Genomic DNA, 23,491 nt, shown 5'->3' with positions numbered 1-23,491 from the left:
CATGCTCTCTTGGTCAGTATTTTAGATGTAATGCCCTGTGAAGATGGTTGTTTGATATAGGGCGCTCCCAGTGTCAGCCTGTCTCTGGTCTTAATTGGTTGAACTGTACTCTCACCACAGAAAGCCTGAGGTCTGGTGAGTAGGCTATACCATGAAGGAAGCTTAACTTGCCCAGGGTTTCTTTGCATTAGCTGGCTTCACAAAAATGAACAACCGCAATTCGAGCCTAACCGGTATCACAAAGGTGGTTCACTTGCTAAAGTGAATATGGGCTTTGTTAATTAAGCTCAAGGAGCATTCCCATAAAAGTGGCATTGCTAAAACAAGCCTTTGGCAGTACTGCATGGACTGTACTCAAGCAGTTTATTCTTTACTCAAGCAGTGTATTTCTCGCCTGAGGGAAAACGACCGATAAGGACGGATATGAAGAACATAAACTAATCATAATGTAAAGAAGTATCACTATTGCCGCCAACAAAGCTGGGGACGAGGGTTTGGCGAAAAGATTGCTAACAGTATAAATTTGTTAGTTAAATACCTTATTTATCTAACCACTACTTGCAAATAAATGTACACACATAAACTGTCCTACAGTTTATTTCTAATGTGACTGCTCATTCTAGAACGCATGAACCTTATAATTGATACAAGATTTATCGTAAAGTGAAGAATTATGGGACTTTGGCTATGTCCCATAATTAAGGGAAGTAGGTATGGCCGCGGAGGGTTTAAGAAGCTTGCATATGTACTGTACTCCCTCCGTTGACAATCTACATCTTTCATGTGGTGTATCCAAGGAGAAAGCCAGTGGATTATTTCAGTCTCAAAATAATCTCTGCCCTGTGGAAACACCCCTGTGTTGTACAGGATCGATCCTGCAGGAATGGAGACGCCCCTTTTCAAGTTGATTGGTCAAAGGGCGGTGCTTTCAAGTCTGATCATGAACATAACCTGCTCCGGAACAGGTTAGCCATGCAGTTTAAATTACTATTACCATACAGTATACCCCAATTTAAAGTGGGTAAACCCAGGATTAAATCTTAAATTAGTTTGCTAGTCCTGTAATCTTGCTTCCTGACTTGGTGGTTGTCTACATTCTCCCCAAACATCCCATCTTAACAGTAGTAGCACAGTTCAGTATTCTGCACTGTCCTATTATATTACAGAACAGTTTACTGTAGCTACAGGTTGTTTTTACTCACGTATGCAAGCCCTCTTTCAACACCTCAATCCAGTGTCGTTGGGTTGTTGTGTTAAATTTGCAGAGGAATAATAATTGCATGGACATGTAAATTTCTGTTTCGTGTATGTGTATGCTTACGCGCCCAAATCCATTCATCCGTAACAAATTGCCTTAAATGATATTATTTTATTCTGAACAGAGGCTGTGACGGATAAATCTGTAACGCGGTTCGAGAGAAGTGCAGTGAAAGGAAATTGGATTTTGTCAAGCATGTCATCAAGTTCTTGATCTTGAGTACCTTTTTGTATATTAAGAGTGCTTTAATCCAGTAAAGAAACACTTAAATCGAGGTCTTGACAGGAGTCGTTTCAGTCAGCGCTTGGGTCACTGCGAGCTGTTCCCAGCGGGAAAGGTGCAAATGCAGCTTCTCCTCGTATCTGGACTGCACAGACAGAGCCAGCCATGGAGAGGGAGAAGGGCTGAGCTCCCTAAAATGAAGGGAGTGAATTACCCATGAGGTAGAAGAGATAAAAGGGATATTTGATCCAGGAATTCCAAAGAGATTCAGGCCTTGTGGGGCAGGGACAGAGGAAGGGACAGCGCTGAAAACACCTGCTGTAATTTGGGAAATGGAAAGGCATTTTTAATGAGGTTATTAAAAGGGGATGGGGGGATGCTCTCTCCTTGCTTTATTCTGTGACTCTGCCAGCCATGGGGTAATTAACGTGTTAATCTTTCCTGTGAATTTGTAAAGAGCAGCTTATAAATAAATCGACATTAAGATCTAAACTGTTCTAAAGCACAGGTGATTGTGCTTTAGATTTTATTTAATGATGGCATATATTAATGTCCAAGCCATTTAATGGCTTGAGTAAATGCACACATCACATATGTCTCATGTATAGGTAAAAAAAATGGCCTGCATATTGATGAATCAATTAATCATGACCTCAAAATTTTACCACAGAACCGAGTACAGGCAGGGAGGCTAATGATGCTTTTAGTTCCATACCCTTTAGGGGTTTATCGCCTAGTCATTTGTCTTAAATTGTTTTTGTTTTTTTTTGTTTTTTTTGCCCCTCTCTTTATTTACAGCATTGAGCCACACATTTTTAAGTTCTGTTTTTGAAGCTTTTAGTGAGGCTGAAAGCAAATCTTGTAAATTAATTTACCTGTGGACTTACATGCTTTTACTGTGAGAATTTTTCATTTTTCCATTCATCTTCCTTTTTAAGCACACAACCCTTTTGTTTGCTGCTTTACATGATAATGATCTGATTCCTTATTGGATGCAATCTTCTCTCTTGAAAATAGTTTAGATTGCTGGCTGTACATCACATTGACCAATATGACTTATGTAGGTCTTTAGCATTCAAAAAATAATAATCTTATTGCAGTATTGCTAATCTCAGGACTTATTTTACTAATGCAAAAAATCACTATGTCACAGTACAGAAAATATGACTTTGAGGCACAGGAGATGAGTCTTTAAAATTATTTAAAATAGTGTTGTTCAGTGTTTAAATCCTGAAAGTACTTGATGGGGGCAGAACATCACCCTGGCACTCACTGTTGATCCTGAGCTGGTGAATGAGGGACACACGGTGAAAACTGTTCATCAAATATTAGGATTTTGTTTATTCCAGATTAATGCTTAAGAGCAAGTGTTAGGTGGTATAATTATAAAAGAACAGCTGCCCCTTGTCGTCTTTAGACTAATGTAGAAGTGGTAATAATGCACATGCACCTTCATGACATTTTTTTTTTTTTTTTTTTGCTTCCCGGGAATTGTTTTTGCAAGTGTTTGCGGACATGTGGCATCTCCCAGGATTTCCCCCAGGGCTTACAGTGGGAGCCCGCTTTTATTTCCATCCTGAAACTGTTGTGGTCGATTATCCCTGATTGTGAGTTCGCTCTGGCTTTGTTTTGATAGCAGTTTTTTTTTTTAATTAAGTGGCAAAGGAGTAACCGTATCAACTAGATCCTCCAAACACCTGAATGCAGTTTAGTGGCTTGCTGAACCCCTGAGTCTTATATCCTTGTCTTTGGCTATGATCCTGCGTGTACTGAAAAGACAAATGCAGTTACTCTGCCCCCTTTTCTCAGTGTGTGTGTGCACTGTGTGTGTGTGTGTGTGTGTGTGCGTGGTTGAAACACAGGGCCACCAAGAACCCAGCACTTGGCTCCAAAATCTCTTTTTTTTTGGGTAAAGAGAAGATGTACCATCTGTGTCGCTGCCTGTTTTCGTGTAGTAAGCAGGCTGTGTCTGGTTGGCAGGAAGGGCTCCTGTTTGTCTGTTCGTGCATGCTTGTATTATTTTGTTTACTATATAAGGATTTCCAGATCTGACACCACAGGCATGCACCACCTTTGACTTTGGTTTCTGTGAAATTAAAATGCAATTGTCATTATTTTAAATATCACTTAATATGGTTTGATTCTCCCTGTTGAGGTAATTCCATTGCCATCAGGCGCATGATTGAATTTTAGCCAGGGCGCCTTGAGGAGTACGAAGGCAGAATGGAATATGGCTCTGACACCATTACAGCTGAGCTAATGTGCTTAGTTAACTTGGACTGATTTGAAATAGACTTCGGTCCCTGAAACCCCGTCATGCATTTTAAGCAGTCTCCGCCTATTTTCCCACATGACTACAGGCTATCTCTGTGCTGGCAGGTGTAAGACATGGTGAAGTTTTAACTCAGCATGGTACCGGAGTTCAAGTAATTGAAGAAATCCTTCTCTCTCTCTTTGGCATAGTAATATGCAGAAGGTTCACTGGATGATGTGACTTTGACTGCAGGGTTGCTTTGTAAAGCCCTCTGAGCCAAGATATCTTCTAGAGGATTTTGGACAGTGCCTACTTTCAAAGGGACCTAAGCCTATTTGTGTGGGGAATTTATGGAAGTGTCATTTGTGGAAGTATTTGGTCCATCTTTTATAAAAGGGCTGTATACTTTGTGTGCTTGTAAAGGCCAAAAAATCCTTAGGTTTAAAAAAAAATGCTTATTTACTTTTTAAAAAAAATAAAATAAAATCTCTAACAGTATATTCATATTTTAAGGAAGACTACTGATCAGTTTTTAGAGAACAGGCCATTGTGCCCTTCAGGAGAGAGTTTGGTGCTGTGGGGGAATATGACTTCCATTAAGGTCTTGACTCAACTTTATGTGACACACCCGCCCTTACCAGCCAGCAGATGGTTCCTCAGCTGCCTGCCCTCCTCTCTGAGGAGGCTGGTTTCTCCATGTCACCCTGTTATTACTGCGGTCTGTTAATTACCCCTTGGCAGGGTCGCTCCGAGGGACTGGGAGGAGTAACTCTCACTTCCTCCACAGCTAATGAGGAACACCTTTGCTTATGAGTCCTGATTCCGCTTCCCACCTCCCCCATATTTTACACATTGGCTACTGATTGCATGTAGTTCATGTGACTGTTTAAACTGTCAAACTGGTGACTGTTCATATTGACATTACCAGCTTTGACTAGCAATCTTGTTTTGTCCGTATGTTCTGTGACAGAAACCCATTGCTGCATACGCTGTTGTCAAAGCCGTTTAATGGCCCTTTGGTGTATATCAGTACACTCTCACAGAGCCTGTCAGTGTTTTAAACATGAAAACAAATGTACTTTGTGCTCCTGCTGCATCCATTAGTGGAAGAGCTTGCCGTCACATTCTCTTATCTTACTTTTCAGTGGCTATTGAATTAAATCTAGCCTGAGATAAAGACACCATGTATGATTCAAACAGATGGCTTTTAGCATATGGTCAAGGACTCATACATATTGTATGTTGTCGACAGCCCGTAGGCCTGTTTTTTTGTCCATGGAACACATCCAGCGAAACTACCAAGCTAGGGCTTGGGTCCTTTTGATTCCATTCACTTTCATGTATTTTGCTAAATTTCTTTCCTGGTTTGGTTTACATTTTGTGGTGTTATGAAGACCAGGTTACACACAAATGAGGATGATGAATCACAATTTTGCTAGCAAAGTGAATGGGATTGAAATTTTTTGTGGTCTCTGCATGTCTTGTCCAAGCACCATGGTGTTTGGTGTTTGGCATGAAAATGCATGCAATAAGAACGGTCTTATTTAATTAAAGTTGTGTGCGAGGTACTTATATTTGTGGTACAAGAATAAACCAAGGCCTATTTGACTTGGATCTTTTCTCCTTTAAAATCATAGCGGCAAAACAGGGCAGGAACTTGTAATTATACAGATCAAAACTGGGCAACACGATTGGCTAGTAAAGTTTTTTTTTTGGGGGGGGGTGGGGTGTGAGTGAGCAAAAGACAGAAACTCACATACATTCTGAATTTAACTCTGCATTTGACGCACGTTTGAAATCTCCCTGTAAAGCCCATCTAATCCCAATTTCGTGTATCTGGTCTGTTTGAACATGCAGCCTGCTCATCACCATCATTCCTTACTGTTCTAAGCAGTTCCTGCTTTCCCTGCAGTCACATTGTCTGCATAGAAAGGAATATTTTACTGAGCATTCTTTTCTGTTTGATCACATTTTCATGTTGTGTTCAGTGATACACCTATTGCAGCAGGAGTGCACATTTCCAGAATGGTTTCCTCCCTGGTTTGTAGGAGGGAGTGGGAGGTTGGAGAGGTGTATCTCGCGGATGCATGTTGTGGAGCTTAGCTTAGCGTGTGCACAAAAGCTATTGTTGCCAGCTTGCTTTCCCGCTTTCTTGTTTATTTACTTGATGAATGGTGTCCTATAAAAGACGCAAAAGGCCTTTCCCGGTATCACCCAGCACGACTCATTATGGGAGCAGCAACCATTTCACTTTCAGTTCCAGTTTATTGGTTTTATTTCGCTCATTGTCTCTGTGTCTCCCTCCCTCTGTCTTTGAATCGGAGAACTGACAGGAAGCTATGTGTGTGCGTTTGGTTGAGTTTGTTTTTATTTGTACCCTAGTTTCCTCATATATCCTGGAGTCCAGCAATGTTTGTGTCTCCGTTTCCTTTGGAGACCGTGTCCAGGGAGCTGTCATTGGCTGGTGTGGAGTAGGGGGTAGAGCTTATTCTTATTCTTATCCTTTAATGCCAAACAGGCTGTTTATATGCTGCTTATGACCTCCTGTTCACAATGGATATTTTCAGTGTTTCATTTTAGTAGTGTATTAGATATAAATTGATGGAAAATGGGAACTAATATGAATGACATATTTAATGAATATCTGTTCACACAGACACAGTTTTATTTCCAAAGGTTTATGTTATGTTCATGCTACCTTTGTTATACCTTGATGCAAGGCCAGACCTCTCTTGTATGAATAGTTGTGGCCAAAAGAGGCCTGAAGTAAGCTGAAGTAAGCAGGCTTATTTCATAGACAATATAGAGTGAAGAATCCAGATGTTTTCGTTCACGAGGAATGTCCATTGAAGCGGGGTATTTTTAGGAATGTGTTTGCTTACTCCTGTTGACCAAAACAAATTGAAATTTACAGCATGTGTCATACATCGTAAGTTTACATTCCCAGTTACTTTATTGCATCCGATTGCTTGACCTGAATATATAAATATTCAGAATATCCTGAAAGCTCACAGGTATCCTACCGTCTACCATTCCTTTATATTTCTTTACAACTGTTTAGTTTGTGGAATTGCACACATCAAAGGCGTGTGTATCAAAAAGTGTTTATGCGATTATTATTCATGTGGAGAAACCTGTGATGCCCCCGCTGACCACCTCTCCTTTCGTCTCCTCCTCCTTCCTTTGACTTTGAGTCAACACTTCAGGAGGAGCTCCTGGGCTCAGCACATGCCGTGGCACCCCGTGCCTCTCTCTCTCTCTCCAGCTGTTCAGCATCCCCGCGCTCCCCTCCGCTGGTGTTGTGGAGATCTCTCGGAAGGTCTGTGCTGTTGTTCAGTCAGACAGAGTGGCACGATTTACTTACTTGTGTTTTTATCCTTTTTTCCCTTTTCTTTCTCCCCCTCTGCATTTCTCCTTCTCAAACTTAGCCTATTATCCTGGAGGACTATGCTGACCCTTTCGATGCCAAACAGACAGGCGGGACCCAGGCCACCACAGAGAAAGTCCCGGAAAACGATGGCTACATGGAGCCCTATGAGGCCCAGAAGATGATGGCAGGTAGGACCTGGATGGATGTAGCCTACTGCTAAACAGATGGATGCTGTATTTGCAAATAAAAAATGGCTAATTGGCACATACAAGGGTGAAGGGCACATACAAAATGAACTGTTCTTTTGGAGAAATGCTGCTATATATGCAATCTATTTGTCCTTGATGACTTGGGTAAAGTTTTTTCTTTTTCTTGCACTCTTTATGGGAAGTGACTTACCGTGTCTTGTCTGTTGATCCCTTGCATGCCTTGATAAAGTACTGTTTTGCCTTGGTAACTACTTTGTTGTTTGTTGGTGGTTATACACAAAGTGCTACTAAAATAAGCCCGCATTGTTCCGGTGTTTTGAAAAGGTATTCTATGCAGGGTGTGTATATGACGGCACAGTATGCGGATCGCAGCTGTCGAAGAGGTGCATATGCGCATCTTTTATGTCTGTCTCAATAGCAGACTGCCATACAGAAGCAGTAGGCTTTGTTCAGAGATAATGATTCATGTGTCTGTCAAACTTTACAGGAACAATTCCTGTGCTACTACGTTAACCATTTCATCATCTCCTGTCAATTCACAAAGTCTAGACAAATTTAATATATGACTTATAATCTGAAATTTAAAAAAAAGATGTTTGCGATAGAGCGATTTTCTTTGTGTTTTCTTCAGTAGCCAACTTGTGATGTCAGTGTTCTTTCAAGCTTTTATACAAAGGTCTTTGTGCCTGCATCCTGCATAGAACTTTTTATTTTATACTGTAGGTACATATTTCTCTCTTCTATAGTAATTTAGTTGGGTGTACTTGTATTCTCAATGGGAGAATATCTCTGTAGAAAGCAGAAGAGTGAGGCTTCTCAGTTTTTATAACTGTCATCCTATGCTTTGCATCTTCCTTTACAATGAAAAGCATAGCATAGCTTAAAGGCGTTTCACAGGCTCCATCTGTTCCTTCTGAAATCAGAGCATATTCAGCCTTGCCTGGCCCAGGCAGATAGTTGGAAGGGTGAATGTGCCCTTCTCCTGTTTGGCACTGTTACAGGTGAGGGGCAGAACACCTGGGAGCCTGCAAGGTCTGTTTCCCACCAGCCTGCAGGGCTTTGAAGCCAAACGCCATGCAGTCATCTGCCAGGAATAATTTCATATTCGCGAGTGCTGATTGTGTCTGGACCAGCAGCCATTAGCGGTTCCCTGAGGCTTAAGTTGCTATGAAAATCGGTTTTGTGTCATCCATCTCCCTCCCCCCTCCCATCTCGAGTGTGCTAACGGAACCATTTTAGACTCCTAAATCAGAAGAGCCTTAATGGGCCTCGTGTCAGTCTGTTTTTTTTTTCAATGCGATTCACTGCTTTGACCTCTGACCCCGTGCTGTCTCTCCAGCACACTGCCGATCCCCAGTTCGGGGTATTAAAATTTCATGAGACGTCTAAGTGTCCCGCTATGAATCTTTTAAGTGCCTCAGTTTTCACGGTTGAGGTTCAGAGCCTACATGTTAACAATGTTGCTCTAACAAAGATGGGTCAAGCCGCCTAAATGACCTGTCTTCCTCCCTCAGATAACAACTGAGTCACATAATCAAGGTTTTTGCAAGTTTCCATGTGTAAAAGTGTGATTCATTCTTAGAATTGATGTAGCAAATTTCCAACACGTGTAAGAATTTAGAACACTGAAGGCTTGTATGAATTATTTTATCATTTCCTGAATTGAATTACACTGCTCAAAAATAATAATTAAATTATTGATTATAGGGTGCATGATTCTTGTTGCTCTACAGCTGTGACTGTATCAATCACAAAAAGGTGAATATTGAAGTTAATAAATGATTGGGTTGAAGGTATTTTCCACTGAACAGTTCAAGATTCATCAAGCATTTTCTGCCCAGAATATTTGTATTTGTAAAAATAACTTTTTAGATCCAAATGGAACCATCTTGAGATTCTCCTTTGAGTGGAATTACATTTGTAAATGCGTGGCTGTCTGTACAAATCAAGCTGGTTCAAGACAAATGTGCACACATTCATCTTTTGTGGTAATGATGAATCATAATCAATACTTTTCTTTTGGTTAGGTAGTCATAGCATTCAGGTCTGTCAGTGTCTGGAATTACTATAGGAGCGAGTAACTCTCTTATTTCCTTTAATAAAAATGTATCTTACATGTGCAACAAAAGTGGAATAATAAAGATACAGAAATTATGCATTTTTGGATATTTGTATGGTTCCATTTCACTCTCTGTAGCCAGTAAATAATCAGCTATCTCAAAATCTGGAACTGAAACAAGTGTTTAGAAAATAGAAAACATGGCTTTCTTTACTGAGTTCAGTGTAGGCCCATTGTACAGCCATGCACAGCCCTTGCAATCCGGTTTTCTCAAACATAAGCCCTGAATCTGTCTGTTCTTGTTTTTCTGGGTGGGACTGCTATTGAGTGTTTGAAATTCTAGTGTCGCTCAGCTGTGGATTTATTTGACCCACTTTAAGCCAACTTCCTCTTGATAACCAGTGCAAACTAGCTAGCACAAGAGAGGTCAATTTTGCAGCATTGAACTCCTTCATCAAGCTACTGGCAAACAGTGAGGCAAGAGGCAATGAGAGGGTTGCGAAACACTTCTGAATGTGTTTTTAAAAAGAACTCTTTCTCCATACCTATGGTTTTGTAAAGTTTTTAATGAAACTTTTATTACTTTTCTCCGTTTCATTCAGAAAGCAACCACAGAAATACTGGCAATTGATAAGTCACCATCAAATATAGTAAAATAAGTTAAATTATAGTTTTTTTATGTAACATTGTATACAGTCTCTAATTTGTTGGACTAACAATGAAAGGTAAGCTATGGCTAACCGAGGCATCACTTGATCTTCATGAATTGTCCGTAAAGATAAATGGAAAAATAAGCCTTTGTCCAGCATCAAGATATTTCTGATGCCAGTAAACAGCCTACTATTGATCTATGAATGCATTGATAATTCCTATGATGGATATAGCCAAAAGCCCTTTAAACTGTTCTGAAATTTGTGGGCGAGCGAGAGCTATAGAGACATATAGAGGGACGCAGAAAGAGGAGAAAGAATAGTGTCACCTGCTTAGCTGTTACAGCAAAGCCCAGTGAAGTGTGGCCTAATTAAAATCACCTATCTCACTTCAGTGTAAAAATAAGTTGGTCATGGTTCTGTGGTCCTGGTACTCTGGCTGGTAGCCAGGTCAGGAATTGATTCTGTGCTGAGGGGATTGGGAAAGATGGAATGGCATTTTTTTAGTTCCTGAAAAAGAGGATTTTGTGAAACCTGGTTTGTGCTGTTGCAGCTCTGAGTGCTTTATGTCCTAGATGTCCAAAATAGGCTTGACAGAGACTGGTATTCGTGTTTTCAATTTTCATAGGTTATACCTCATGCTGTATATTCTCTTGTCATTCTCAGGAAATGATGTGGAACCCACATTTATTATTTGCACAAAGTGAACAACGCAAGTGAAAATACATTTATCACATGTCCGTGGTAGCAGAATTATGATTTTTCCTCATGAAAATAGAGATTGTAGTTTTTTTTTCAAAGTTTGAAAATGAACCCAAAATTAATTAGACTTTGTGATGGAGGAAAAAATTCACTGAGCAATGATCTGTTATCCTAATTCATTGTGACTGCACCTACCCAATAAAAATCTTGAGACATTTCCCACTGGATTGCAATTTTCTTCAATTTTCAGTCTACTGTTTCTGTCACTGCTCGTGTTAACACTGTCTGCAAAACTTTTGATTTAAAACATACTCTTATATAGTAACTTTCTATTTCATCCTTTGTGTAATATTCTGGCCGTATCTCTTTATAATTGATGATTCTGGGATGTCACTTTTTGGAAGAAGTGTTTTGTGTGCTCTCAGTATGCACCAGAACTCACTAAAGATGTTCACAACAGGCTTTGTCATGAACTGTTTGTTTTAGTACAGTAATGAAAATGTAAATTTTTCTCATATGCAAAACTGTTGCACAAAATGGGGCTACTTTTTATTTTATGTCCTGTTTTGAACAGAACCAGAAGAATGGCTACTGCTGTAATAAGCAAGTTGGCAAAGCTACAGAGTCCTTGGCTACTGTGTGGTCCTGGTGCAGGTGCTGAGACACTGAAAGTCCCCTCTGCTGCTGACCCACTGACTTCCCCTGGCGGGTCTCTGCCTCAGAGAGCCTCCAATCTGCCAGAGCGTTAATCTACTGGAGATGGGGGTCATGGCTTTGTAACCCCCACTGGCCTGCTGGTAATGTCCTCCAGGCGCAGAGAGGCAGGCTGGGAGTGTTATTCTGCTTCTGCTCCACACTGCAGCTCCTCCGCACACTGTCATTGCACCATGCAGTGTCCCACTGGATCTTTATATGTGTGTTTGCCATTGGCCACAAGGAATACGTGCTTCCCCGCTTCCCCTCCCGGCTGTTCCTTTGCCCTTGCTGATTTATCTCGAAAACATTTTACCGTAGCCTTGCCTGCCCTGTGGTGCGCTATGCTGGCAATCCTCGTATCGGTCATTGCCATTTTTTTAAGTACTCCAGGAGTGCCAAGCTGAAGGTAAAGCAATGTAGGTGTGGCCTTCTAAGGGGCAGAAAAAATTGTCAAGGCAGTTAGAGGTGTTCCTCTCCCTCTCTCTCTCTCTCCCTCTCTCTTTCTCAGCCTGTCTTGATCTCTCTATCTCTCTCTCAGACATGCATAGTGTTGTTCTGGCTTGTCAGGAACTGGTAGGGCAAGGCTGGATTTTGCCTGAGGGCTGCTTTGTCCAGGTTATCGTTCCACATCTGCTGGTGGCTCTCACTGTGTGCACTTGCCTGTTGTCTTGCTGCGCAATCATGCTTCAGTGCCCCGGGTTTGGTAGAAGGTCAGTCGCACAGGCGTTACATGTGATTCAGTTCAGATGAGCAAACCGAGCTAGCTGGGATATGACTGGCAGCGGGATCCTATGCATATTTAATGCTACCCCATTCCTTAAAAATGTGTCCCTGCGGGTGAAGGAATAGCACAGCTAAAATGTTTGTCCTGAATGTACTGCTGTTAGTATGAAACTATGGGTGCATCACGTAAACCTGTTTTAGGTGCAATTTATTCTGTTTTATTCATTGAATGAGACCAGGTGCATATTTAGCTGAATGTAGTGAAAAAGATGGTTTTCTCAAGGGAGAACTGACTGTTTTACTTTTCATTATGGTAGAATACCTTTGTAGCTTTTGTGTAAAAAATAAAAAACAAAATGAAAAATTCCCAGACACTGGTCTCTGTCTTGGGAATTGAGTCTTTTTTTGCCAACCTAATGTTCAGGCTCTGCTCAGGTTATTTTCTAAATAACTTGTCTTGTCGTTCTACAAACTCTTTCCAAGATATTAGTTCATCGTTTTGTGGCCCTACTTATCGGTGGCATGTGCTTTAGGCAGATTGTGGTTCTTGCGTGGTTTATTGCAACATATAGTTGTGACTTTATTTATTGCAGTTCTTATAGATGAATAAAAGGAACCCCATTAAGCAAAGTGTTTTCTAACTGTTTTATTTACGGAAGACGCTTCAGGCTAGACATTGCAAGCCAGGACTACTTTTTTATCCACAGCCTGCTTTAGCATATAATCTTGAAGGCAGTGTCACAATGTTTTCAGTACATATCATTTTTGTTGACGAGAGCTTTATTTAGACTTATGACGACTCTGTTAGCGGACATTGCTATGCCTTACTTTGTTGCACTCTCCCAGAGATGTGGATGTGCTGTCCTGACCTCTCCTATGCAATGTTCTTTACATTACATTATCTGCGAAAGGCTAAGTCAACAATCTTTCTTTCTAAAAATCTAATCTTGGTCATGGGAAATGGACATAGTCAGTGGTAATGGTCATCTGCTTTTCAATATTCCATCTGAACAGTGTAGATGGTACTTAAATTATGGATTGACAGCTGGACTGGGTGTGGTCTTGGACATTTTGTTTGTGGTGATTGAGTGATCCAGGAAATATTTGTTAAAAGTAACCCTGTCAGCCCAGTCATGGTTCTGCATAATTTAGTGTGGGCCACAGTTGGATGGTATTGCAAGTGGAGGCCTGTATAGCATTCAGTGCTTTTGCTGCTAAGTAAGACAATATGTCTCGATTTGTGGATTTATTCACTGCCGGGCTCCTCCTTAAACATCCAAAATCATAATTTTGGCTTGTTTTTTAAATGCACAAACTTGTAAACTTGTTATCCCATTCTCAATAAAATATAATTTTGCTGCTTTTAAAACTGATAATAGATTCATTCATAGCCTTTTTGATGGCTTTGTGACGAAGGACTGTTAACGGACTTACTTGTGCTTAGGATCTACCTTCCCATTAGAGTCCAGGAATGTGCATTAAATGCGTAGGTGATGAGTGAACTGAGTCTTTGATCTCCTGCAGCTCTGTTTGAAAAGCAGCATCTAAATGCATTACTGTATTTCTGTCAATCAAATCCAAGATATTCAAGTTAATCTCTATGTATTATGTAAAACAACCTCACTGTAAAGATTCCTTATGCCACAAAAAAACACTGTGTGGGTACTTTACGGAACAGCTCTATAAGTTCCTGTACTGCTCAATGAATCTTACTGTTTTCTGGGAAAGCTTTTAAAAAACGGTTATTGGGTTTTTATTTTCCCTGAGATGATTTCTGGTAACTGCTAAAATCAACGTTTAGCTTTTTTTTTTTTTTTATTCTCTCCATATGCTTGCAGCGCTGATCTTGTTAGCAGGCCGCTGTCTTTGTTCTGACAGGGACCCAGCTTGGCGTGGCTGATCCGTGTGACTGCTCTGTGTGTCACTTCTCTTCCTGATGTGCGCGCGGTGTGGGGCATTCACATCTGCTAGCCGCCGAGCCCAGTGCGCTAAGCGCTGCACCAGCCCGACCGCCAGGCTTTCTCTGTCTCACTCATGCCAACCACAGTGCTCCTTGGGGCTCACTACAGCCAGAGCTCAGCCTCTGTCATCCATAGATCATTAATCCGATTGCCCAGGGGGTAGGGAGCATATGTACGGGCTTGCCATGTTGCACTTTACAGCGCACGCTAGGGCAATAAATGTAGCATATAGCATAAAGGCACATCCAGGCACGTCGCTGGGGAGAGGTTAGATATTTCTAGCTGTGACACATGGTGCCTTTGATTGATAGTCCAATGGCCCTCTCTCATCCTTCATTCCACAGTAGGTGGGAGGGACATAAAAGGGTATAAGTGACATCCATGTTCACTATTGGCTAATGGGTCCATATATTCCTGTCATGGCTAAAGTAAAGATGGGCCAGATAATCCCAAAGTTCATCTGATTTCTCAGCTTGGTGGTACGGGGATGTGCAATTTTAAACATTCTCAGTGTCACATTCCAAATACTTGACAGCTTAATCTTGTTAAGGATACCGAATATTTATTCTGCCTAGAGTGAATATCCTCGCAATTCAGGTATAATTATGCCTCTATGCATGAGGCTGTCAGGGTAGTGTAAAGTAAGAATATTTTAATTGTATGGTTTTGTCTTGAATTGGCAGCCTTTCTGAAACGTTCACTTTTTTCCTTTCTAGCCTGTGGCAGGTTTAATTTTTCTGGTTGTGTAGAGAGAAAAATCTCTGTTTTTTTTGTAATGGTGAAGCATTTTGTGAATTCACCAGTGTGTGTTGCAGAAGCAGATGTTGAAAGATATAGGAGAAATGAAGGACTGCATATTTGGGCATTTGAAAGTGCTCAGATAATATGATTGTATAGTTTTGAAGAGTTCTGCGTCTGGATTGGACTGTGGATTCACTCATTCAGATTTGCCTTTTATTCATGTGCTTTCCTATCCTCCCAATGCACTGTTGAGACAGGGATCTGTTAAGTCAGAACAATGTCCTGAAAAAGACCTCAGGGATTTATAAAACTCTGCAGTGATATCTGCAGTAAAGGCTGAGGTAATGTTTTGAGGTCTATATTAAGGAAAAACAGTGAGATAGATGAGGTGAGTCTGGTGGTGAGGAAGTGGATGAAGCCGTGATGTGTCCACCCTGAGCGTGCTCAGTAGAGTGAAGCTAGAGCAGGAAGTCGGATTGACCTAATGATCCGTGACTTTCCCTGTAACAGGCTTGTCCTCTTTCGTAAATAGCCGAAAGGTCATTGTGTTTTCTCTGCCTCTCCATTTCTGAGCCAATTTATGTATGACATTTATAAGGAAATGACCTTCCGGGACTCTCTGCTTGTTTTTCAGAGTGGTTTTGTTAACCATGTGCTGGGAAACAGTTCTATACTATAACATTCATATTTTATTTTGTTTGCCTCGCAAGTTGCATGTCCATAATCTCTCAGTCCAATGCATGCATGTATGCATGAATGCACACACATTCGCACGCACACATGCGCGCACACACACACACACACGCACCCACACATGCATGCGCACACAAACGTTTGCACACACACACACAAAATAAGTGTACACCCGCATGGCTTAAAAAATTCTAAAGTTATGTTATAAAAAGCTGTCATTATTTTTGGTTGAGTGCCATGACTTTGTGTCTTGTTCTTTAAAATCTAAGCACTTTATGCCAGTACCCCCTACCCTGCTCCTTTTGTTTGAATAAAATAATGCTGTGGTTCATCTGTATGAGGTCTGATGTCTGATAACCAATTTCTGTTCCTCATGAAGATTCTGTTCCTGTGTCTGAACCAGCCAGGCATTTCAGCATACTGCTTTTAAAAAAATCTCAATGGCACTGCATTCCTTTTATGCCCCCCCTGCACTTGTCCTTTCCTCATTTGGAGATCTATTATATGAAAAAACCTATATCGCCTCCATTACTCTCTGCTGTGTGTGTGTGTGTGTGTGTCTGTGTCCGCGCGTGTGCGTGTGCGTGTGCGCGTGCGCATGCACGTATGTGCACATGCACGTGTATGTGTGTGTGCGTGTGCGTGTGTGTAGCTGATTGTGTGCATGTGTGTGTCTGTGCTGGTGTTTTCTCACGTATGCGGCTCATCCATTCTTTCCCTCTCCTCCATAAAAATCAATCACAGGCCTGTTTATAGAGGCCCTGTCAGCAGCTGTTAGAGGACCGTGTCTTGATGGCTGCGTGCAGAGCCACTTTTAGAGGTACGAGGCCTCAGGCCAGTGAAACTGGGCAGTCTGGTCTTAAACCCGCAGCCTCCAGTGGGGAGCTGAACTAGGTGGGTGGGACTGGATCACAGGCTCAGGAAACAGCTGGTGACAGGAAGTCATAGGGAGCCATCAAATTGCCTTAAAGTGTACAGCCCACTTGCAGGAGCAGGGCGAGCTACCTCACACCTGCCAGTTCAAATGAGTGCACAGGACCCACAGAGACCCAGTGAGGCCCACAGACCAGACTGACTGTATTCAATGGATTCTGTTGCCTAGTGGCTGTTTGCATGGTGACTGATGCATCTCAAGCACAGCTGTCTTCCTAATAGATCACAGTCCTCTGGCGATGGTAGAGTCACCCTGGAGTTTCCACCTCGCGGCCCACTTGCAGACAGACCCCCGCTTGTGGCTCTGATCTTAAATCACTGTAACCAGAAAGTCAATAACACTGCTTGAGTCAATTATACAGAAAAGCTGCGGTCACTGGGCATCCGGGCTTTCTGTATCCAGGCGACCAATCTGTCTGACAGATAAATCATACTATGCTTACTGCACTATTAGTAATGTACCTCCTATGTCACCTCTTCAGTTTCTTACCTCACCCATAAATGGGCATCCAAAAAAAATATCAACCTATATTTCAGAAATGTCCTCCACACCTGTCCCTTCCTCGTACCCCTTTTTAATCCAGGACCATTGCTATCGGAGCAAAGCATGCCTTGCCTGTGTCCCTAATGAACCCCTACATTGAGATACCATATCAAATTAACGGAGAGCACAATGCAATTACTATTCAACCCCGCCAGCCTGGCTGAGGAGGCCTGCTTGTAGTCCTCTGTTGTTGATTGATTAGCACATGTTTGGCATATGCAGTGACATCTGGGAGCTGGGAGAGGGAGAGACACTGCTGAGAAGGATGGGCAAATTTTGCTCGTTAGCAGGATAGTGCGAAAGAGGTAATTTGTTTTTCTCAACGGCGGCCATATTCAAATAAGTCTTCATATGTATCTTACCAACGTAAAAATGTTTGACCCTGGTTATTAAGTATGGAAGTATGAGCGGATTAGACCATAAGCCTCACTGCTGTATTTATATTGTTAATGCTGACATTACCGGCCAGATTAGGCTGGAAACTCGTATTTCCATTTGTACGATTCAGCAACTTTTAGCCTGCAGATTGTCTTCCGTTGCTGCTGCCTATTTCTCATTCCTTCATTTTGTTCATTACATCCCCACCTCATTAGCATACTGGTGCTCCACTGGTGACACTGTCTCCAGGCCTATTCCATGCAATCCCCAGCGTATACTCAGTTGCTTGAAACTGGTGTCTATTTGTCAAAAAGCACTTTGCTAATGTAAAATTAGTGTCAGGACACATTTGTGATAATCGCTATTAGCCTAGGTAGTATCATTCTTGATAACTGGAATCGGCTGTTTTGGCACTTCTTCTGCAAATGGAGAAGGAAACAGAAAGGCCAGCGGTTAAATGTCACAGGTCTGATCGGGTGACATTTTCATTGTATGGTCTCGGTGGAAGTTGCGTTCCTGTGACACCCTCACTTTGTGTAGGAAAGACCTTTTGGCGAAGGTTCCTCTCCCTGGGTCCTCAGTGTGGAGTCTGTGCTCTAAATGTTTGTTGAGGTCAGTGCTCATTAAAAGCAAGTGGATTGGACAGGACAAGGAGAGCACTTTTCTGAAGGAGGGATTGTTTGCAGAGTGCAGCAGAAGTTGACCGCGGTGAATGCGCCAGAGGTTACTGGTCACGGAGGAAAAGTTTGCACCTCACCAAAGCCACTGGCTTTCAGACGGATCGGTACCAGGTGGTGTTTTTCTCAGGGGTGAAGAGGAGGGCCATCCTTTTGAGAGTGAGACCATTTTACAGGAGTGGCTTATAAATCTCAATGTGATATCCCAATAAAGGAAAGGTGGTGATTATCCTAGCGTAGCATGCGATCAGAACTAACGGACCGTTGCTTTGTGGATATGGCAAAAAAGAAAAATGTTGATGCAGTGTAATGAGCTGTGAAATAGCTTGGGTACAAAAAGCTCTGGGTCTTTTGTGGGTATAATCAGCAGATGTCAGGTTAGGAGAGGAAAAAAAAAGTGGGAGACAATTCAAACTCCTAAGATCTATTCATTATGACTACCAGTGTGGACATATGGCCATAAAGCACTTATACTGCCCCTCTGCCATCGTGTTTCACTTATTTTGAGGCACAGGTTAAAGATTAGCAGGGTGTCAACAGACTGTGGGCTCAATTATTATGACGGATCTCACGCTCTGTTTATAGTCGGTGCGCGACATGCGTATGGATGAGATTATGGGTGAGATTTTCAACAGACCACCACTTTTTTTTTTTTTTTTTTATTTTTTAAACTGCCATTTCTTTTAAGGAGTATTAAAGCATCGCATTTTGCAAACGAGAGGGAAACCGGAGAGAAGAAAATGACACCATGGAAAAGTCGTGGTGAATTTTTAACACTTGAGAGCCAAAGCAGAACATCTTGGAAAGTTCTGTTGACTTATAAATTCCAGGGGTCACGTGTGCCGCGGGGCGCGTCGGCGCCTGCGCTGGAGGCCCGCGGTAACGAGAGGCATCCATCAGCCTCCGTCGGACAGGGGCACAGATGCCTGGCTGTAACCGCGCGCGATAAAACGCTCACAGCTCCGCGGCCCCCTTTCAGCACGGCCCCGTCGTTGTCAGCAGGATCCGCGGGGGCAGAAGAGAAACTCCGTCGGGGGGTCTCCCACATGGGAGGGGAGGTCACAGGTGAGGTGGCCGTGTGCCCCGTCTGGACGGGTCACCGCGGGGTCCGGGGGCATTGTGATGAAGGAGACTGGCGTCAAGATGGCCCGTGTCTAAATCAGCACACGACCACAAAAGTGTGCTTGCGGCTTTGTCTCTGCTCTAAAGGAATTAGTATTGACTGGGATACTGAAAGGGCCCATTGTTTCCCGTGCTGTGCGTTTAGCTCCCTTCTCTTCTCACGACAGCTGTGCCCTCATGCACGGTTCTCCTGTAGGCTTAGTGGAGCTTCTCCGTGCTCAATTACCCCAATGCAACAGCTGGCCAGTCGAGTGCCACCCTCCATTGAACTGAATATTTCCTTTGATTTGGCAACCACCTCCCTAAATAAAGAGAGAAGTACTGTGGGGGGAAGGGGGGCTGGAATATGGAGAGAAAGGGAGAAATGGAAGGGGAAGAGGGCAGAACTTAAGATGCTGAGCACTGTGCTGCAGATGTGCATCTAGTGAGGTTTATGAAACCCTGGCAAGTTATGTCAAGAAATAAATTGATTCTTGTTTTAAACAATATTTGCAATGTAAAATAAATGCATTCTATGCCACAGAACAGCCTTAGGTTACTTTTGAGGAACACAAATTTGGAAATTTGTCCAGAGAGCCTTTGTCCTTTTGGTTGGAGCATAGTTATGAACAAGGAGCCAACTCCCTCAGGGGTAGTATAAATGGCTTTTGACCCTTTACAATGTCTACTGTGTGGCTTTGTGAGGGTGAATTATCCTGTTTCAGGCACTTCAGTGAGCATTCAGCATGAATTGCCCCAGGTGGGTCATTTCCTGACTGCAACAGAATGTTTACTAGACAATCATTACCATAGCGACTTGGCGAGAATGAATGCCGTTCTCCACAGACAATGTCAATAATTAAAATAACAAAACACTCCTAAACTGGAAGGTTATAAACTCCATTATTACATTTACTGTTTTTATATCCTTTTTGCCTGTTGACTATCAACGACTTGGTGTTGAGTGTGTAGAGAATTGTTTGCATGAATCACTCTGTTGAATTGGCACATCTGCCTAAATATACAGTCACAAGTGCCATACAAATGTGTTTACATTTTCCTCCCACATCTACATGTATCATTCAAAACTGTCTTCTGCATTCTTATTCATTATTGTTTATGTGCCTGAAGGTAAATTCAACATGATAAACAGACATATAGGACATTTTGGATAGACTGTTTTAAAAGGATCATATTATTTATTTATTCACTTGGTGCGTATCTGATATTCAGATATATTAATCTAATAAATAGAGGTATTAGGATAGAAAGTCTTAGCTTTATTTGCCATCAAGGGCAACCTTGCTTATTATTATTGTCCCACTGTTGGTCTGACTTGCACTGTGCAGGTCAAAGCAATTGCTTAGAGATACTCTTATTCATAGATGTGTCTGTGGAACACACAAGTACACAATTGTGGTTGTATTGACAGTAATTGGACTCTGTTAGATATGGCTGCCTGTGCATGTTTTCTGCTTTGTACTCAGCACTGGTGTTAAAACAAAGCTTGAGGTCAAATAGGAGTCATGGTGATAGACAAAATAAATAAATTTGCTGAAACCATCTGCCACCCTTGCATTTTTGTGCTGCAGTTTCTTTTTGCTCCTGGACTGGTTATCCTTGGTTTAGAATTTACCCATGAACAAACAAATTGTCTTTCATTTGTTTTTTTTAAATTTTTTAGTTCACATTTAAAAATCTATTTAAATCAATCAAATTTTAATGTAACATTTTCCCTGAAATATAAATATTTCTTATGTTCTTATGTGTCACATCTCCTTTGCTGGCACAGATGAAGAAATGACCTTTATTGGGAATTGTGTAATTCATTTACTCCTTATGACTTCCACAGTCAATGTCCTATTGACACGTGAACCAGGCCCCACTCAAACATTAATAAACGCATGTGCGTTGTGGCCAAGTCTGTGTTGGCAAGTGTTCAAGGAGAGTCTGTGATCTCAAACAGCCATTAAGCTTTCATTGAATGTCTCCATAGAGGAAGCACTCTGGTTGCCAGTTAGGGACTGATAAGTCTACAAAAGGTCACTTCCTCTGGCTATTATTTTCTGCGTACTCTTGATTGCAGAGAACCTGAACCCTGTTATATTTGCAAGTGCTATTTTAATGCAGGTCTGGAGCAAGACCCCCTCCATCTGTTCAGGTCTCTCTTCTGTGAATACAAAGAAGCTTTCTTTATTTTGGTTTTCCAAATGAGCTGCAAACAATGTGCGGAGCGGCTTCCTGTTTGAGTTCAGAGTAATTTAGATTTTATTATTATACTTTGTAAGCAAAATGCATATGTACAGAGAGCATATCGAAGGAACAAGAAAGACATGAGTTTATTGTGTCAGGCACTTTTGCTTCTCTGTCCCACTGTGGGTACAACTGGAGCTCTTTCAGGTGCTCAAAAAGTGGTACGAACCTATTCTATTTTTTTTGCACTTGTTGGTTCACGTTTTTACCAAATGAGTGTTTCACAAAGAAACGCACAAAGAATAAAAATTGCGCTCTCTGGGACGGACTTAACCTCCGAATGAGCAAACACCACCCAGGTGAACTCGAGCCCCCGTGCTACTGAATAACTCTTCAGGGAGCGTTAATGATTAACCAATAGTAGCTCAGAGTACGATACACAACATTCCACCATGTGACTGGACTCCGAGACAAGCATTGAACTTGGATTATTTATTCAGGAGGAAACGGTGCCCGAGCTGTTCGGAGCATCGGAAATTGGAAGGTTAAGGTGCTTGTTAATTGCCTTTGATCAGTCATTAATGCATTATTAAAGTCTTCAAAGGGAGTTCAAGTGGTTGCAAAGTATTGAATTGGAAGGAGAGAGCCAGATTGCACACTAATGAAATGTCTGACTTTGGTTGAACTTGTGGCATAGTCACTTGAAAGGGCGGTTGGAATGAGCAATGGAAAAAGGGTTTGAATTTGAAGTGGAGCAGCATGCCAGACTGCAGGCATTTCTTTTGGTTCTGTCTGGGACATGCAAAATATTTGACAGCAGAATGACCCATTCAGATTGCGCTTCACTAATTAATTGTATTTTCCTCTCCCTGTATATTGTCTTTTTAGTGACAATCACAATAAACAGCAAAGCAATGCTGAGGCCTAGATGTAGCAGCAGTATATTTTGTACAAAATATTGGTTGTGAGACTTAGTGGTGACTTATTCAATAGCTGTGAGACATTTCATTTGATGAATTTAACAAAACCTTTGGGCAGAAATCAGAAAACAATTGACTCAATAGTGCATTTGTTACTCAAACAGACGAAGCACAGCCATCAGATTAAAGCTGGTTTAAATTCAAATGGTGCTGCATAAACATGCTTGTGAATTACTCAAAAGTGCATGCAATTGGAAAATGAAACATTAATTTAAACAATTTGAATATGCCTACTGGTGTTATGGATATATTACCCAGCAGATGTTTCTTGCAAGAATATATTTTAAAGGGCTAGCTGGCTTAACAAGGTTCCGTTTTTTTGTCCAAATGTTTTGCAGTTTCTTTTGATAAGTTAAATTTAAACATACCCACACCCATTGTCTTTTCATGTGCAAAAAGCCTAGACCATATCTACTTCAGATGCACTTAAACAATTCTGAACTCCTTATTTGTCCATACCTGTGAAATGCAATTTATTTTAGAATGGAATAACTAGGCTAAATACATTGCTTCACTGGCCCTACTTAGTCTGTTATTGGTCAGTCTACCCAACCAGTTACATTATTTTAGCAAAGGTCTTTTTTTAGGAGATTATAGTCACAGAGTGCACATGAGGTTTCAACAGATGTTTCAGACGTCACCTTTTCCTGAAATTTTCTAAAATCTTTTGGGTGCTATGAAAAAAAAAATATATATAAGAATTCTTGTACTGCTGTAGGATATTGAGTCTTACCTCCAGGCATCCAATCAGATTTCCATGCAAAGACATGTGCCCAGGACATTAGAGCCTTAACTCTGTCATTCTGCATAGGGTTTAGGGCATTACCCTAAGTAAACACTCCACTCTGCCCCCTAGAGGAATATGATGGCAGTAACTGTACTGCAGTACATGAGAAAAGCGGGCTTGTTTTCTTAACGTACAATGCTGTCACGATTAGTCCATGCAGACCTGAGAATCACTTCCATTAAATATAATTTTACTTGCTATAATTATTTTGAGGGAGACCAACCGTGGCGTCGGTGTTGTAAGAAGAGTTATCTCATGCCGCTTCATGCTTGCGAAAACAGATAGAATAGAATTTACAGAGCCCTATGCCTGCACGTGGCTCCTATTATTAGCATGTGATAAATAGCTTGAGAAAAATAC

General features: G+C 41.6%; 1 protein-coding gene across 4 annotated transcripts in view; it reads left to right on the top strand.

Annotated features, from left to right (window-relative positions):
- LOC135241625 (SH2 domain-containing adapter protein F-like) overlaps positions 1-23,491 on the top strand; it is a 67,602-nt gene that overhangs the window by 9,315 nt on the left and 34,796 nt on the right. For all 4 annotated transcript variants that reach the window (XM_064312166.1, XM_064312165.1, XM_064312168.1 and 1 more), the window contains exon 2: positions 7,163-7,292. In XM_064312166.1, coding sequence (XP_064168236.1) covers positions 7,163-7,292 — 130 coding nt within the window. The remainder of the gene's footprint in view (positions 1-7,162; positions 7,293-23,491) is intronic.

The sequence above is a fragment of the Anguilla rostrata genome, chromosome 16 (genome assembly GCF_018555375.3).
Source record: "Anguilla rostrata isolate EN2019 chromosome 16, ASM1855537v3, whole genome shotgun sequence".
NCBI classification, from domain to species: domain Eukaryota; kingdom Metazoa; phylum Chordata; class Actinopteri; order Anguilliformes; family Anguillidae; genus Anguilla; species Anguilla rostrata.
Note: the sequence above shows the minus strand (reverse complement) of the source record. Positions and strands in the feature narration are given on the sequence as shown.